This window comes from Ictalurus furcatus, chromosome 4 (assembly GCF_023375685.1).
Source record: "Ictalurus furcatus strain D&B chromosome 4, Billie_1.0, whole genome shotgun sequence".
Taxonomy (NCBI): Eukaryota; Metazoa; Chordata; class Actinopteri; order Siluriformes; family Ictaluridae; genus Ictalurus; species Ictalurus furcatus.
The window spans coordinates 33,320,350-33,338,702 of NC_071258.1; the positions used below are offsets into that span (position 1 = coordinate 33,320,350).

The following is an 18,353-nucleotide window of genomic DNA, read 5'->3' on the forward strand; positions in this document are numbered from 1 at the left end:
AAAATGAATGTTAAAAAATCTGTCTCTCTCTCTCTCTTTCTGTGTGTGTGTGTGTGTGTTGCTGATAAATTCACATCGAGCACCTTCTAATCTCCAGCCAAATCGCCAAATCTACTGTGTCCAAGAGAACTAAGAAAAGTGATTTGAGGGAAAAGTGTGAAAAACGATACGCTACCGTCTTCCAGCCGATAAGAGGAACTTGTCTTTCATTGACGTCTTAACTCGTGATTAGTCTAACGAGGGCTCGTTAAAAATGATCAGAGGTTTTGTGGGCCATTTTGCTGGAGGGCAACTCGGAGTATTTAGCATGACCCAGAAACACAAATACAGAGAGAACACACGACACCCGGAGTCTTGATCCACGGATGTTCAGGGCTCCGGATAAATAGTCATTTGTTTCAATAATAATCCTCCTTAAAGATTATAAAGAAAATATGCTATTAAAGGATATAGAATAGTCAACGACCATATGGTGGTGTGAGATACTGTTAACATCCTAAAGTCGATTATTTTCCTATAAAAGCATGTCCCGAAGTGTTTCATTCCCCTTATACCACCAAATGATTAGAGGTTTTATATTTATCGATTCAAGAATGACGCATCATATATTTTATACATTCATCAGAGTATCTCCAAATCGACAGATCTTGCGTGGTGTTCCCCATATGCAGTGGTTAGTTCCTACCAAAAGTGGTCCAAGGAAGGACAAACGGTGAACCGGCAACAGGGTCGCTGGGAACGAAGGGTTGCTCGTGTGGTCTGATCCCACAGAAGAGCTACTGTAGCACAAACTGCTTAAAAAGTTAATGCTGGCTCTGATAGAAAATTGTCAGAACACAGAGTGCATCACAGCTTGGGGTATGATGGGGCTGCGTAGCTGCAGACCGGTCAGAGAGCCCATGCTGACCCCTGTCCACTGCTGAAAGCGCCTACAATGGGCACGTGAGCATCAGAACTTGACCATGGAGCAGTGGAAGAAGGTGGCCTGGTCTGATGAGTCACATTTTATTGTACATCATGTGGACGGACAGGTGCGTGTGCATCGCTTACCTGGGGAATAGATGGCATCAGGATGCACTATGGGAAGAAGGCAAGCTGGCGGAGGAAGTGTGATGCTCTGGGCAATGTGATGTTCTGTTGGGAAACCTTGGGTCCTGGCATTCATGTGGATGTTACTTTGACACGTATCACCAATCTAAACACTGTCACAGACCAAGTACACGCCTTCATGGCAATGGTATTCAATAATGGTAGTGGCCTTTTTCAGCAGGATAATGCTCCCTGACACACTGCAAAAATTGTTCAGGAACGGTTTGAGGAACCTGCCAAAGTGTTCAAGGTGTTGACTCGGCCTCCAAATTCTCCAAATCTCTGAGCATCTGTGGGATGTTCTGTACAAACAACACCGATCCGTGGAGTCCCCACTTCCCAACTTACAGGACTTAACGAATCTGCTGCTAATGTCTTGGTGCCTGATACCACAGTGCACCTTCAGAGGTCTTGTGGAGTCCATGCCCCGATGGGTCAGACTTGTGTTTTGGCGGCACAAAGTGGATCTACACAATATCAGGCAGGTGATTTCAATACTATGGCTGATTGGTTTAGTTATAGGACTAGGTTCAACATGCAAAATAGTGAACTATAACTGATTTTATGTCAGCTGAGAAGTTGTGCCTAGTGATGCAATTTGACCAAATATTCTCACTGAAAATGAGTAATGAAGTAGCTTATCCAAATCATTAAAAGCAAAAAAAAATATATGAATATTTGCGTCTGCATGGGTGGGAATTGTAAATCAATGTGCTGTCAATCAAATGTGACTTTTCAGAGCACCAGAGTGGCATTATTTTATCGGCTTTTCCCAGCACAGCACGCTTAAGTGAAGTATTTGGTCATATAAGATGATTTATGGATTTTGGCAGCAGAGTTGAAGATGAAAAAATTGGATCGATGCTACAGTAAGAAAACAAATATATCAGAGTGTGAAAAGCCCTTAAGTTATTTTCCTGTCTGTGTCAGTCAGCTATAAATAACCTATGCATTTGTACAATCATCGCTGCATACTGTTGGAAGTACACCTCAGTTGTTCCACTTCACCCACTGTTAGCGAACTCTGAACACAGCTGTCTGTCCGTCCAGCCCGACTGCGCATTGACCTCTATGTTCCTTTGTTTAGGCACAGCTGAGGGTGTACATATTTTCGAATATGAGTGATGAGTGTGCGTTGCATTTCTTTTGTGGTATTTGGCAAAGGAAGTGATGAATTCTCTTAATATGGAAAATGTTTCCTACAAGGCATTCCCACAACCCCCCTGACCAGACATGTTGTCATGGCTAAAGTCCCAGCATTGCCAGCCAAGGGCTCAAAGGTCACGATGTCTGGTGTAGGTCCCTGCTATGTTAAATAAAATGCTGGAAAAAGTGTAAGAGTGAGAGAAGCATTGGTGCGATGACTGTGATAAGATGGTAGATTATGAGTTAATTAGCCCCAACAAATAAAGATTAACTCTAGAACCATAAATTGTGTTGTGTTTGGTTCTTATGGGTAACCACTAAAGGTTCTACATATACATCCTACAATATAATGTTTCCTTATTCCCTATAAAGTGCATCATGATGTTAATATATCACAATATAAATACTATATTGTCTTGTTTCCCAACTCTGGATGTTTTTCTGAGGGAACCCCTTAATGTTCTATGTAGAACCCTACAACAGTTTCAGCCTTATACTTATCTAACATTTCCTGTTTGTCCAAAGAACCCTTGAGGAACGCTTTATTCTAGTAGCACTCTGCAAGGTTGGATTTTGTGAGTGATTAAACAATGAACTAGACTCTCTGTAAAGGATCCTCAAGTGTTCTTTGAATAGCCAATGGTTCTAATCAGAATGTTTGACTATCCAAAGAACCACTGAGGAACCCCTTTTTTTTTCTAGAAGTATACTTCATGGTTGTGAATAATCTAAAAACCCTCAAGGGCTCTTTGGATAGTTAAGAGTCCTTAGCTTGCTTAAAGGGTTCTACCCTCTATGATGGAGAAACTATCCATTGTAGGGTTCTGCAAAGAACCTTTAAGAGCTTGTCCAGAGGTTCTTTAAATAATGGTTCTAGATTTTCTTTTTTTGAAATGTTGTAAGAGTAAAAACCTTCACTTGAAATCTGTAAGGGATTCCCCAGAGGAACATGTGAACATATCCCAATATTGATATAATATTGTCACGTCACTCAACTCTCAGTCGTTCTTCTGGAGGAACCTTTAAAGGTTCTTTGTAGAAACCTACAGTAGAGTGTTTCCATATTTACAGGGTTCCAGGTAAAGCACGTTTAGTTAACTAAAATCCCCTAATTATTCAAAGAACCCTTGAGGAACCCATCATCGGACTCTTAGAAAATAAAAGGTTAGTCTAGTCCCACAAATTTATCATTTTTTTGGTTGTTCTACTTCTATGCAGGACCTACAATCGAGTGTTTCCCTATCTGTGTGGGTTCCATGTAGAACTCTTTCAGTTAGCTAAAAACCATTAATGATCCAAGGAATCCCAGAGGAACTGTTTTAAAATTTTTTTTTAAAGTGTACTACAAAACAGTTCTACCATTATAAGTGGGTTCTAATCAGAACCATTTCTGTAAAAAAAAAAAAAAAAAAACAATTCTGAAAACAAAGCCATCTGGTTTCTCCAGAGAGACAAACCGAAGATATCTCTAGGCTCCAGAAAGGTCACGATGTTTGGCCCAGGTCCAAACGGTGTAAAAGGGATGAAAGAATAATGTAAAAAGTGGATGAGTGAAAGGATGCGAGGACGAATGACCAGGAAAGAGAGGTGGAGCATGAGTGGGAGAGACATAGAGAAGGGGGAGGGATGGATGGAGTGAGAGGGAGAGGGAGGGAAAAATGTCCCAGATTCCCATGGTGTGTACTGGAGAGGGAAATCAAGCCAAGCCGATCAACCCAGGAGCAAACAAAACACACAGAGACACCAGTGCTGTAGTTTCTGTACTTCTCAGAGGAAAACCATTTCATTCTACTCAATCCAGAGGACAACCGACTCTCACTGGGACACTGTAGAACATTTTAAGGGTCTCCCGGACCTTTAAGTAGAACCCTCAGAGGAGCAGACTACAAGAGATGTACTTATACAAAGCAACTTGCTCAGAAATCCCCAACCTGAAGCCCAAAGGAATTCACAAGGCGAGTGGAGACAGAGCACAGACTCGCATCAGCAGGGACAACTCCGTGGACAAGACTTATCCGTTCATGTGCTGGGGTGGACTGAGGACTAACACACACCTGGAGCTCAAACACCTGGAGGAGTTCCTCAACACACATGGCGTCTCGCTTCAGGACTCGGGACCGGCTGTGACTGGCATGGTGTACAGGTACACAGCTCTGTGTGCTCTTGTTTTTTTTTTTTTTTAGTACACTTTTAGAAAGAAAAAAGTTTCTTTAAGTGTTCTTGGAATATAAAAGGTTGCTTATCCTCCTAATGGGGTTCTCTTTCGAGCCCTTTCTGATATGGGGAATTTAGGGATTCCTTGGAAGTACAAAGTAAAAAAAACCTTTAGAGTTTTAGATTTATCTATTTATGTATTTATTTTTTTACTTACCTATTTATAAATTCTGTATGGGTGGGCAATATGACAAAAATGATCATACTGCAATACACATTGAAGACATTGTCATGATACAGTTGTACTACAATATCTTTTTCAACATTCATTCATTCATTGATCTCCAGTAAGTGCTTTTTCCTGGTCAGGGTCCTTCTGGATCCAGAGGAGCACTGGGCATGAGATGGGAATACACTCTGGATGGGACGCCAGTCCATCATAGGGCATCGAAGATTTAATTAAAAAACATTTTTTAAAAAGGTAAGGGATGGAAGATTAGACAAGTTGTACGAAAGTCGATTTTACCACCCAGTTGCTTGTTTCAGGTTTAGAAGAAGGGGGTCCTCAAGGGTCCTTTTGGATAGCTTCCTAAAAGGGTTCTGCACAGTACTCTTTCTAATAGAGAAGCTGCCAATTGTAGAGTTCTACAAAGAACCTCTAAACCTAGAACATTAAAAGGTTTTTGTTGTTCCTTTGGTGGAGCACTTAAGGGTTCTATGTAGAACCCTACAATAGAGTGTTACCCTAATCCCTATAAAGTGTATCATGATATGTTAATACAGTATATAACAGTATCAATATAATATTATCACACCATCTAACTCTGTATCTCAGTCGTTCTTCTGGGGGGAACCCCTTAAATGTTCTATGTAAACGACTACATTTTCCTATTCAAAGGGTTCCAAGTAAAACCCCTTTACTGACCTCCAGTTATCCAAGCAGACTAGACTTTGGAAAAAAAAAAGGGGGTTCTCAAAGGTTCTTTGGATAGTAACAGTTCCAGCTTTTTGAATGGTTTCTGATCAAACTCTTTTCTGAAACTTATGCAAGCAAAAACTTCTGTTCTTGTAGGGTTCTAGAGTATAACTTTTAAAGATTTCCCCAATTTAATTTCTGTATGAAGAAATTAACGGGCCGCAGTATTCAGGTGTGATTTTGGCCCGTTCTTCTAAACATATTGTCTTTAAATCTTGTTCAGTTGGACTCGAGTCAGGTGATTGACTGGCCATTCTAACACCTTGATTTTTTTTTCTCTGAAACCAATTGAGAGTTTCCTTTGCTGTATGTTTTGGATCGTTGTCCTGCTGGAAGCTCCACCCACGTCTCATCTTCATCATCCTGGTGGATGGCAGCAGATTCTTCTCAAGAATCTCCCGGTAAAGGGCTCCATTCATCGTTCCTTCAGTTATATGAAGTCTGCCAGTACCATGTGATGAAAAACAGCCCCACACCATGATGCTTCCACCTCCACACTTGACTGTTGGTGTAGTGTTTTTAGGGTGATGTGCAGTGCCATTTATTCTCCAAACATGGTGTGTAGTTAGCCAAAAAGTTCAATTTTGCTCTCGTCTGACCAGAATACACTCTCCCAGTAGTTCATAGGCTTGTCCAAATGAGTTGTGGCAAATTTTAAACGAGCTTCGACATGCCTTTTCTTTAGTAATGGAGTCTTGCGTGGTGAGCGTGAGCAGTGGAGAGCATCGCCTATTGTTTTCTCTGTGACGACGGTACCTGCCGCCTCCAAGTGTTTCTGGAGCTCTTTCCGTGTGGTCCTTGGCTCTTGGGCTACTCTTCTGACTATTCTTCTGACACCCTGCTCAGAAACCTTGTGAGGAGCTCCTGTGCGTGGCCGGTTGATGACAGTGATGTTGCTTCTACTTGTGGATAACGTCCCCAATGGTGCTTACTGAAAGATTCAGAAGTTTTGAAATACGTCTATATCCGATTCCATCGATATGTTTCACAACAATAAGGTTGTGAAGGGCTTGGGTGATCGCTTTGCTTTTACCCATCATGAGATGTTTATTGTGTGACACCTTGGTAACGAAAAGCCTTTTTATAGACCATCAATTTACTAACCCAGCTGATATTAATTTGCACCTATAGGGGGTATAATTCCTTTCTAACTACTTGCGGATTTCAGCTGGTTCCTTGCCTTACCTTGCCTTGGAGAACTCCTTTTTCTTAGCGTGTTCAATACTTTTTTTCCCGTGTCATTCCTCTTGATTACGCATAACTTTATTTATGGACTTTAATGTTGTGAATTCTTTATATTTCCAGATTTCTTGAGTTAATACTGATGTCTGGTGAAAATTTCATGTGAATAACCTCATTGGAAATATATTTACTGAAAAAAAATGTTGATGCATTCAATACTTATTTCCCCCACTGTACATGGCAAAGGACCTATTTATCCAAAGAACCCTTAAGGAACCCTTTGTTCTAAGAGTGTACCGCATGCTAGGATTTTGTAAGTAATAAAACAATGAACTAGGCTAAGGGGGTGTTCTTTTGAGAAGTAATGGTTCTAGTTTTCAGATAGCAAAACCCTGGTGTAGGGTTCTATACAGAACATGTAAGGATTTGAAGACAACTTTTGGCTTCTGGATGGAACTTTTTTCCGAGTGTGGAGTAAAGCATTTGGTTTTGCTTTGAAATTTAAGATCCATTGATCAAATCTTTGAATCTTGAGTTGAACTCTAGCAGCAGATTCTTTCTGTTCTCATCCACTCATGGCTTGATTTCTCTGTTTGTCTGATTGAGAGAAGGAGAAGAAGGAAAGCTCATGGTAATGTTCTAGTTTTAGCAGACTGTTCCCCATGGTGTTAAACCCCCCCAACCACTACATCATCCTCTAAAACTCATTAAGACCCCATCGGTTCACCATGTTTGTGCTGAATTCTATTATCTTGGTAGCAGTATGTGTAGTATTTTGCATGGTTCATCATATCAAGCAGACTGTTTCTTGGCTTCTGAACTGGTATGTGGGTTACACATCCTGAGGCAATTGGCATGAAGTGCGTCGGGGGTATCTCGTACTCAGGCTTTTCTCCATAGCAACAGAAATATAAAAGAACAGTTGGCAGTGGTCCATAGCTCCATTGAGAGAAAGAGTAGAATAATGCAGGCATCTGGGCTGGACGGAGAATTGAAAGATTAGCTAACGTCCAGCTCAACAGTAGATCCTTGAAGCAAAGCCCTATGTACTCCCGAGGCAGTGCGCTCTGATCCCAGCTTCTTTTAAAATTTGGATATGTGGAGAAAAGATTCATTTTTCAAGGTTGCTAGAGTTACAAAACAGAAATAAAAGAGTGTGCCGATTTCAACTTTAATGATGATCTAGTTAACCACAGGCGCTTTATTCGAATGATCAGAAGTGTCTAATCATCTGCCTGGTTTTTGGTGCAGGATTTTTTTGTTGTTGTTGCTGTAGAAACGGAAGCCAATTTCCAGGACAGGAGCTTAATCAGAACCAGTTGTCAGCCTAGATGATCTGGCAGAGCTCGAGTTAAAGATTCCAGTTCTTTCGCATGTTCTCCGGATTGACGTACTTGTACAGTAACCGTCCACTTTTGATTATTTGAACCTATGGAAATGGCGAAACGAACACTAAAGTCATAGTCAAAGTCATTTGTCATATGCACAATATACCAGAGTCAGTTGTACATTGAAATGCTACATCAAGATCTGTAGATTTTCTTTAAAAAAACCCCCCCAAAATTAGCATAACCAGTGTCCTAGTTAACTCGCTAACTAAATGCATCATTAAGGTTTTTTCCTTGTTGTAGCTGTTTTTGGTGTATGCGAGGGTAAATCTTGTGGGTCCAGATTACAATGAACCTGTAAAGGCTTCCTTAGAGGGACACACATGTACCAAAGACAACTTTAGGCCCCTACATGTGCAAGAAATACTGCACATCTGTCCAGGAAACTGTTTGGTTTTGTTTGGAAATTCAAGCTCTATTAGTTGATCGTAGCTGAGGACAAAAAGGCAAAACATTCCGTTACATGTTAAGGGTACGACGCGCTCTGTTTTTGTTTCGTATAGTGTACGCCAAGCCAAAGACACCACTTTGGAATAAAGGAGGATGATGTGCACTGCTTACATTGATTATTTCTGGACAAGAAATGCCTTATTAGCTTGGAGGAATTCGATTATATTGTCTTCTATATCTTGTGATAAGGGCTAAGCGGTTTGATTGACGGTTTTCTGCATGAAATTTAGTTTTGCATATATTTTGAAATCTCAAATGGCGTTTAGACCGGATTTACAACATCTTTAATGCATATAGGCATTATAACCTCCTTATGACTCCTCTGTATCGATGTGTATGAGGTTGGAATCTATTTTTATAGTTATTAACTCTCAGCAGTAGCTTTCTGTGATTGTGTATCCGTGTGACTGACACAGCTGTCCTATGGGGCTCAAAGCGGGAGAATGTTTGCACACACACACACACACACACACACACACATACATGCACACGTTCACATATGCATGCCCATTTGGTGATGTAATGGGACTGTTTTGGTGTACACACGTCAACGTCAGTAAACATCGCTCCTTTATACTGATCCGAGGCCAGTTTGAAGGCATTACTTATGGTTATGATTAGGATCTGGGTGATGACATCAACGGAATGAATATAAATAGGAAACTTTGAGAAGAACCGTCCGTGACAGGAAAGAGAGGGATTCCGAGAACGAGAATAGAGGATATTTGTGAAAAGATAATAATCAGAGACAGGTCTTCATAGTGAACATGCAGTGTAGAGACTGTGTGTGCGTATGTGCAATATCGTCCTATATTAACCACACACACACACACGCACACATTTTGTCGAGTGAGGGTCAGCGAAGGTCATGTGACCCGGTGAACAGGCGCATCATATGACCCGAGGCTCAAAAAGCCATCACGCAGCAGACTGGAATGCCAGGCAAGCAATCGATGACCTCAGATATGTTAAGCATAACGACCTCACTCTGTTGCATCATGGAACATCAGTGCAGATACCGAACATTTCTATGGCGACTTTTGAACTCCTAAACGTCCATTCAGCTCTGTCAGAATGTTTGTATGTGGGCACGTCTGATGTGAAAGAGTTCCTGGTTCCTGGTCAGACTCCAGCAGCAGTTGGCTGGTTGATTGGTAAAGGAGGCTACTGTTTGGTCGTAAAGTCTCCAGAGCAAGCCTTTTAAAGTGTAAAGCCTCTGCGCGTGCTATCCGTCATGCCCTCGCAGCCTAATGAGCATCTGATCGTAGCCCTTATACGGATAAAGCCATGCTAATGATTTATAGCTGTTTTTCTGTCGGCCGCGGGAATGCTCTGGCTTCTCCTGACTTCATTCGTATTGCGTTTTCCTCCATGCATCCTTTGTTCATTTACAGAGAGAATAATGTTGAGTGCTAATAGGTTAAATAGCAGAATTACTGTTATTGGGTTTTATCGTCGTGGCTGCCGTTGCGATCGATGACGACGGTGATGAGCGTGGCTTATTTTTTTTTGTCGTTCACGAGATTACGCGGTCGCACGCTGGCTCAGCATCCGGCCCGCTTCTATCTTTAACCAGAGCGGCAGGTTAAAGCAATCACGCGTGCGCTTGCCGATTCGCGCTCTGACAGGATCGGATGTCAGATAGTATTCCAGCTTTAAGAGGTTCTACTGTGTCGTTAAGTAAAGGTGACCCGTTCAGATTCGTCCGACTGCGTTGTTTTAAATGGGGTCCGGTGCTTCAGTACCGGCCTGTTGGTCGAGACGTCCTTGGAAGATCGTGGTACGCTGTCAAAGGAAATCACGACGTTTATAACAGACGTAAAAAAAAAAGAACACACTAAATGACAATCCTTTATGATGATACTGTAAACACAACTCATTCTAGAGTCCAATCTCACGTTTTTAGATTAGATTTAATGATATTTTACGTGATATGTCTGTCAGTGTTTTGCCAGCTAGGAGCATACAGACATTTCTGGTACTATATTGTTATCTTAGTATAGATTCATGTGTGTGTGTGTGTGTGTGTGTGTGTTTGCATTTCATTGCCGTTTATTGCAGCTGTGTTTAGAGAAGTAGTCAAATACTTTTTATTCGTTTTCTGCGTTATAGCACGGTGCTGTCGAGTTCTCGAATCTGATTGGTCATTATTTCTCTACAGAGAAAGTTCTCTCAGAGTAGTTACGTGTCAGGAGTTAAGTGACGTGATGAATATTAATGCTCTCGTTTGAATACGGAGTTGTACATAGGATGCTCTAGATAATCTAAGATTAATAATAAATAGAATAAAAAAAAAAACTGGTTTAACAAATAAAATGTATAACTTTTGATGTGGTGATGTTTTGTTTTTTTTTTTTTGTTAGGAGACATTTATTTAACGTTGACGGAAGGCGTCGCGGATGTCAGCGCTTTCTAACGGTCGTGTTAGACAGAAGTTTCCCAGCACTGGAAAGTCTTCAGGAGAGAAGACTGATGCTTGATGCTTTCTGGTTTCTTGGTAACATGACAAACTGCATTGTTTTGAAAAGATATGGGGGGAGCGAGAGATTGAGATTGAGATTGAGATTGAGAGAGATGATGTTGCTGTATTTCTGCTTCCTCGGGCCGGATTAACTGCTGACTAACTCTGCGTTATTTTGATCCGATCATTTGTCGGATTATTTTACCACTGTTCCTCGCAGTATTTACTCGCTTAGTGCGTGCTTCTACTGTACTTGCCAAATTGTGAACCGATTGTTTCGCAGGAATCTCTCAGTAGCTCGATCAGTAAGACTCGTATAACTTTTTCGCAGGAATACGAAAATAAAACCAATCAGAAAACGTGTGAGCCTTGGCTATAAACCAATTTTGTCCTTTACATACACCACAATATCATAAAACATTTAGTGACATTTTATCACTGTGACTTCCAATCCTCTAACATTAGATGATCTATCCATCCATCCTTCCATCCATCCGTCCATCCTTCCATCTATCCGTCCATCCATCCTTCCATCCATCCTTCCATCCGTCCGTCCATCCTTCCATTCATCCGTCCTTCCATCTGTCCGTCAATCCTTCCATCCGTCCATCCGTCTATCTGTCCTTCCATCCATCCGTCCATCTATCCATCCATCTATCCATCCATCCTTCCATCCATCCATCCTTCCGTCCTTCCATCCATCTATCCGTCCTTCCATACATCCGTCCATCTATCCATCCTTCCATCCATCCATTCATCCATCCTTCCTTCCTTCCATCCTTCCATCCATCCATCCATCCATCCTTCCTTCCATTCATCCTTCCATCCATTCATCCATCCATCCATCCATCCTTCCATCCTTCCATCCATCCGTCCATCCGTCCTTCCGTCCTTCCATCCATCTATCCGTCCTTCCATACATCCGTCCATCTATCCATCCATTCATCCATCCATCTATCCATCCTTCCATCCATCCATCCATTCATCCATCCATTCATCCATCCATCCATCCTTCCTTCCTTCCATCCTTCCATCCATCCATTCCTCCTTCCATTCATCCTTCCATCCATTCATCCATCCATCCATCCATCCTTCCTTCCATTCATCCTTCCATCCATCCGTCCATCTGTCCTTCCGTCCTTCCATCCATCTATCCGTCCTTCCATACATCCGTCCATCTATCCATCCATTCATCCATCCATCTATCCATCCTTCCATCCATCCATCCATTCATCCATCCATTCATCCATCCATCCATCCTTCCTTCCTTCCATCCTTCCATCCATTCATCCTTCCTTCCATTCATCCTTCCATCCATTCATCCATCCATCCATCCATCCTTCCTTCCATTCATCCTTCCATCCATTCATCCATCCATCCATCCATCCTTCCTTCCATTCATTCTTCCATCCATCCATCGATCCATTTTCTACACCGCTTATCCTACAGGGTTGCGGGGAACCTGGAGCCCATCCATTAGATGATGCTAGATAAATAAACACGATCACATGACTACTCGTGACGCAATCGTCTGGGTTCGTTGACAAAGCAACCTGTAGAACCTCGCTCCTCCTGTGTTGATTAATTTTCCAGTTAGATGCAAGAGTTCAACAAGTAGAAAAGTTATTACAGATGTCAGTAAGAGAAACGAATGTCGTCCAAATAGAGCTTAAGATCTGTTTTTGTTGTTGTTGTTGTTGTTGTTGTTTTTTTACAGTAGTTCCTGTGTTTTCACATAAAACTAGGCTACATACGCCAGAGTATACACCATGTGTTGCTTGTAAATACAATTCTAGTGACTTACAATGTATTTCTGAAATCCAATATACAAAATATGTACCGTAAATTATTTGTAATCATGTACTTTATGCTTATTAAACACTAACTACACCTAACTATTACGTGCATCTCAGATCGATTGTTTCTTTAAAAAGTTGCCTTCCAGTGTGCATTTAGACGTCGTGTATCATCGTGGACGCACGGTAACGTTGGTAAATCTGCCTCTGATTTGTTAGCCATTGCCTCAGCGCTGAAACATAACACACTGCGCGATACTTTATTTATTTATTTATTTATTTATTTATTTATTTTGGCAAATCGCTCATTCGGATCATTTATTCATCTTGGAAAGCTGCTGAATGTTTGATGAGAGATCTCCAGGTGTCTCCTGTGAATAGTTAATCAGATGTGAAATCAGAGAAGAGGACCGAGCCGAGGTTCCTCAGCACTGGCAGTCTGACACAAAAGTTTGTTTTTTTTTTTGGGGGGGGGGCATGTTTTGCTCTGTAATGTTGAGTCAATCTTTTACATTTCCCAATAGGTTCATCTAAGAAATAAAGCAAATAAAGCAGATAAAGCAAAGCACCTGGTATAGGCTGGGAATAATGAGCTCAATCAGTGGGGAAAAAGCTGAGGTCAGGTCAATGAGGGCAGATTAAAAATAACACCGGGACAATTGATTTCACAAAATGAGCTCAGTTCCTTTATAAAGAACCAACCCTAATTAGTGTAATGGAGTGGTTTTGAAAAGAAAAAGAAAAACTTTACACACTGTTCCCTATCCTAGGCAAACTTTACTGTGTTCAAAAAAATGTGCTTTAGAGAAAACAGCAGTTACGAAGTTCCAGCAGCTATAAACGCTCTTTTCTTCACCGGCCTCTTAATTCTCTATTGAAGTTAATAGTTTAAAAGAATTAAACACCTGTACAGTTGTGTGTGTGTGTGTGTGTGTGTGTGTGTGTGTGTGAGAGAGAGAGAGAGAGAGGGGAAGTGAAATTCATTGACGTGTCTAATTGAGCCGAAGCCTCAGTGAATTCCCATCTGCCACTCACTGAAGATGTTATCTGTTATGTGTGTGTGTGTGTGTGTGTGTGAGAGAGAGAGAGAGAGAGAGAGAGAGAGAGAGAGAGAGAGAGAGAGGGAGAAAGAGATATGACTGTGGCATTGAGTTTTAAACACAATGAATTATTCAGTCACGGACTGGTTTGACATTACCATTAAAACCAGCAGCATCTCTGTAACCGTTAGCAACCAGGGACCAGGAAGTCCTCTCTCTCTAATCTCAGTTCGGTCATTATTGATATTTATGGACTTTTAAGGACTTTTATTGTCCCTTAAACCTCGGCTTCATTGTGTTTTGTACTTTGTGTGTATACTTTAGAAAGAAAGAAAGAAAGAAAGAAAGAATCCAGATGTTTTTACACCAGTGCCTGGGTTCCATATTTCATAAGTGAAAAGGACAGTAAAGAGAGAGAGAGAGAGAGAGAGAGAGAGAGAGAGAGAAAATCTGCTATCTATAGCATGCCCTATTGTGTGTGTGTGTGTGTGTGTGTGTGTGCGCGCGCGTGTGTGTGTGTGTGTGCTGACCAGCAGGCGGCGCTGTAGAGTCAATTACAGGTTAATAAGTGTGTTCCAGATGGTTAGTTGAGTGAGTGTCAGGATGATGTGATTTCCTCAGCCACTTCTGTCCTTCAGTCGGATCTCTGCAGCGTGAGGACCCGAGAGGGTGAAGGATGAAGTTTCAAGCCTCTCGTCATGATCTGAAGGTGATGACGGAGGTCCTCTGTCTTTACCTGCAGCAGCTGTGGGAATCGCACACACTTTCACTATCAACTAATTAAAAATCAGTTAAAGCACACAATGACATCCTGCAGGATGGGGTGAAGCAGAGCACAGGTGTTCTTCATTACATCCAATTACAATAATTACACTAATGTACTTCAGTCACAGAGCCACGAGCCACGAGCAACACCACAGCATCCGGGGTTAAAGTGCAGATAGCATCGAGACTATTGTACTCACATATTATTATTATTATTATTATTATTATTATTATTATTATTTTTATTATCATTAGCAACAACAACAATCATGATAATAATAACAATAATAATAATAATAATAATATCAGCTAGTAATCTTGTACCAGGTAGGTGGTAGCGTTGTCATGGTTACATTTTTTCATACACTCAAAAAAGGTGTGTAAGCAAGCTTTATGTGTTAGGTTTCGCAGATGTTCCGTCATTTTCACAAGTATGCTAGGAGTGTGTGTGTGTGTGTGTGTGTGTGTGTGTGTGTGTGTGTGTGTGTGTGTGAGAGAGAGAAAACGGCACTAATTGAAAGGAAAAATAAAACTGCACAGATGAAATGAGCAAGCTGGAGATGTAATCTGTATAATAAAAAAAATCTTTCAGTTCGTTTGAAACAATAAACTCCATTGAACGCTCCGCTACTGAGATTATTGCTCCGCTGTGGTGATTTTATTATAGTGTGTGTGTGTGTGTGTGTGTAGGAGGTGAAACCAGAGCTCATGAGTTTTAGAGTATATGTAATATATATATATATATATGTAAGGACGTGAGGGGATGGTGTGATGAAGCGGAGTTACTCTTACTATCTCGAAGATAATTTAGCGGTTAAGGTTCTGGGTTATTAATCAGAAGGGCGGGGGTTCGAGCCCCAGCGCTGCCAAGCTGCCACCGTTTGGCCCTTGAGCAAAGCCCTTAACCGTCTCTGCTCCAGGGGGCGCTGTATCACGTCTGACCCTGCACTCTGACCCCGACTTCCTAACATGCAGGGGAATGCGAAGAAAAGAGTTTCACTCTGCTGTAATGTATACGTGATTAATAAAGACTCGTTATCATCATCATTATAATTATACCACAGCAATTTGCCAATAATTACAGCTTTTCATTGACTAAAGAACGACACGTCATAGAGAACGAATAAACACCTTCAGAATCCAGAACAGCGCTGTAAACATTACACTGAATATTTCACGGTATACCAGGGTTCTTGCTGTGACGACAAGGTGTCTACAGGAGCTCTGGAATGGATTGGGATTTAAACAGGACGGTCGTGTTGTATTCCTGAGGAGAGGTCGTTTCTAGGGAGCAGCTGATCATCGGGATAAATAAGTTTGCCGCTTTCGGCGATCGATATGTCAGCGTGGAGCTGTAATGGAGCGAGTGTGCGAGTGTGTTTAACAGTGGCAGTGATCAGATATTGATGTGAGGCTCGGTGAGGGAACAGAAGACGCTCGAGGGCCTGCAGTGTTTCGATCGGGTTAAACCTGCACTAGCGTTATATATATACCCTTTCATTTCTGTCTGTTTCTCTATCAGTCATCTGCCATATCTTTTAATCTATACACACACACGCTGGAGAATTCGGAACTCATCAAATTAAGAGCGTGAGTGATGGGTTGGTTAGAGAGGACGGAGTTAGTCAGTGTGTGTGTGTGTGAGGGGATTAATGGGCGTCACTGTAACACTGACTGTTTAACCTGCAGCATTTCTACATGCATGTTTGCCTCACACTTCCAGCGGTTGGGGGTTCGAATCCCGCCTCCGTCCTGTGTGTCCAAGGAGTTTGCATGTTCACGTGCTTCGGGGGTTTCCTCCACATACTCCGGTTTCCTCCCCCAGTCCAAAGACACGCGCAGTAACCCGATCGCCATTTCCAAATTGTCCGTAGTGTGTGATTGTGCCCTGTAATGGGTTGGCACCCCGTCCAGGGTGTCCCCCCGAGTCCCCTGGGATAGGCTCCAGGCTCCCATGCGACCCTGTGTTGGTAAAGCGGTACGGAAAATGGATGGATGGATGGATGGATGGATAAAAAAAAATAAAATTGGCTCCTTACAAAAAAAAAAATAAAAAAGTAAGGATCATATCAACGATTACGCGCCTTTTTAATGCGTTTTGGAGCTGTACGAGTCCCCGTGAATGATCGGTTACTACAGAAACGATAAAGTATTCGAACAAGCGCATTATTAATAATAATAATAATAAACCTGCACTACTGTCACAGCGGCTGTTCCAGAAAACACATCGGCACCTCCTGAAACCTCCACAGCGTTGTGGTGTAAGCGCTTAACGCTTGATTTGCCGTGCTAATTTCACGTACTCTTTATTGGGTTCTTGCGTCGCACCACCTTTAAACTCTTGTTTCTGCGGGCGATATGAGGCAGAGCGAGGTGAATTTACACTCAGGCTTTTATTTAGCCTTAAGAAAGGTAAAAACACACAGATTTGAGCAAAGAGAAAAAGAAAACAATGACAAAAAGGAGTGAAAAGGTCGCTGAAGCTTTATTAGCTTTATTTGTGTATAGGAAAGGGGGGAGGAAGTGAAGGAAGCTGGGAGAATTATTAGGCTTTGTTATGAGGTGTGTGTGTGTGTGTGTGTGTGTACACTATGCATTGTGTTATCATGCTGTTCAGAAAGCAAAGGTCAGTGCTGTAACCGTGGTTATAAGAAGAACAACGCACACAAAATGCAGTGACTTTTCAGAAACCGCGTTTTCTCATATACAGCAGATTAAGATATTATGACTTTCATATTGTGCCACACACACACACACACACAGAGAAAGATCCACACAAACCAGGACATTTTTATTCTTCTCCAGAAATTCTGTGAATATAAAAATCAGAAATTGAGTCTTTCCTGGCCTGCATGTCCATACTTGAACACGATTGGCTGTTCTAGTTTATGATGCAATAAAACTTCATATATGATTTTCTACTCAATCTTTAAAATGTGGCTCATTTGAGCATGTTAAAAAAAAATAAAACATATCAAAAAGCAGCATTTAGAATGACTATAAGACATTATAGTATCTCACAAAAGAGAGTACACCCCTCACATTTGTGTAAATATTTGATTATATCTTTTCATGTGACAACACCGAAGAAACGACACTTTGCTACAATGTAAAGTAGTGAGTGTACAGCTTGTGTAACAGTGTAAATTTGCCGTCCCCTCAAAATAACTCAACACACAGACATTAATGTCTAAACCGCTGGCAACAAAAGTGAGTACACCCCTAAGTGAAAATGTCCAAATTGGGCCCAGAGTGTCAATATTTTGTGTGGCCAGCATTATTTTCCAGCACTGCCTTAACCCTCTTGGGCATGGAGTTCACCAGAGCTTCACAGGTTCCACTGGAGTCCTCTTCCACTCCTCCATGACGACATCACAGAGCTGGTGGATGTTAGAGACCTTGTGCTCCTCCACCTTCCGTTTGAGGACGCCCCACAGATGCTCGATAGGGTTTAGTCCATCACCTTCACCCTCAGCTTCTTTAGCGAAGCAGTGGTGGTCTTGGAGGTGTGTTTGGGGTCGTTATCATGCTGGAATACTGCATACTGATCATGCTCTGCTTCAGTGTGTCACAGTACATGTTGGCATTCATGGTTCCTTCAATGAACTGTAGCTCCCCAGTGCCGGCAGCACTCGTGCAGCCCCAGACCATGACACTCCCACCACCATGCTTGACTGTAGGCAAGACACACTTGTCTTTGTACTCCTCACCTGGTTGTCGCCACACACGCTTGACACCATCTGAACCAAATAAGTTCATCTTGGTCTCATCAGACCACAGGACATGGTTCCAGTAATCCATGTCCTTAGTCTGCTTGTCTTCAGCAAACTGTTTGTGGGCTTTCTTGTGCATCATCTTTAGAAGAGGCTTCCTTCTGGGACGACAGCCATGCAGACCAATTTGATG

General features: G+C 41.8%; 1 protein-coding gene across 1 annotated transcript in view; it reads left to right on the forward strand.

Moving 5' to 3' along the window:
* Positions 1-4,117: 4,117 nt before the first annotated feature.
* kcnab1a (potassium voltage-gated channel subfamily A regulatory beta subunit 1a) overlaps positions 4,118-18,353 on the forward strand; it is a 98,121-nt gene continuing 83,885 nt past the window's right edge. Inside the window, exon 1 of the mRNA XM_053623694.1 lies at positions 4,118-4,378. Within this exon, the coding sequence (XP_053479669.1) occupies positions 4,128-4,378 (251 nt within the window). The 5' untranslated portion in view covers positions 4,118-4,127. The remainder of the gene's footprint in view (positions 4,379-18,353) is intronic.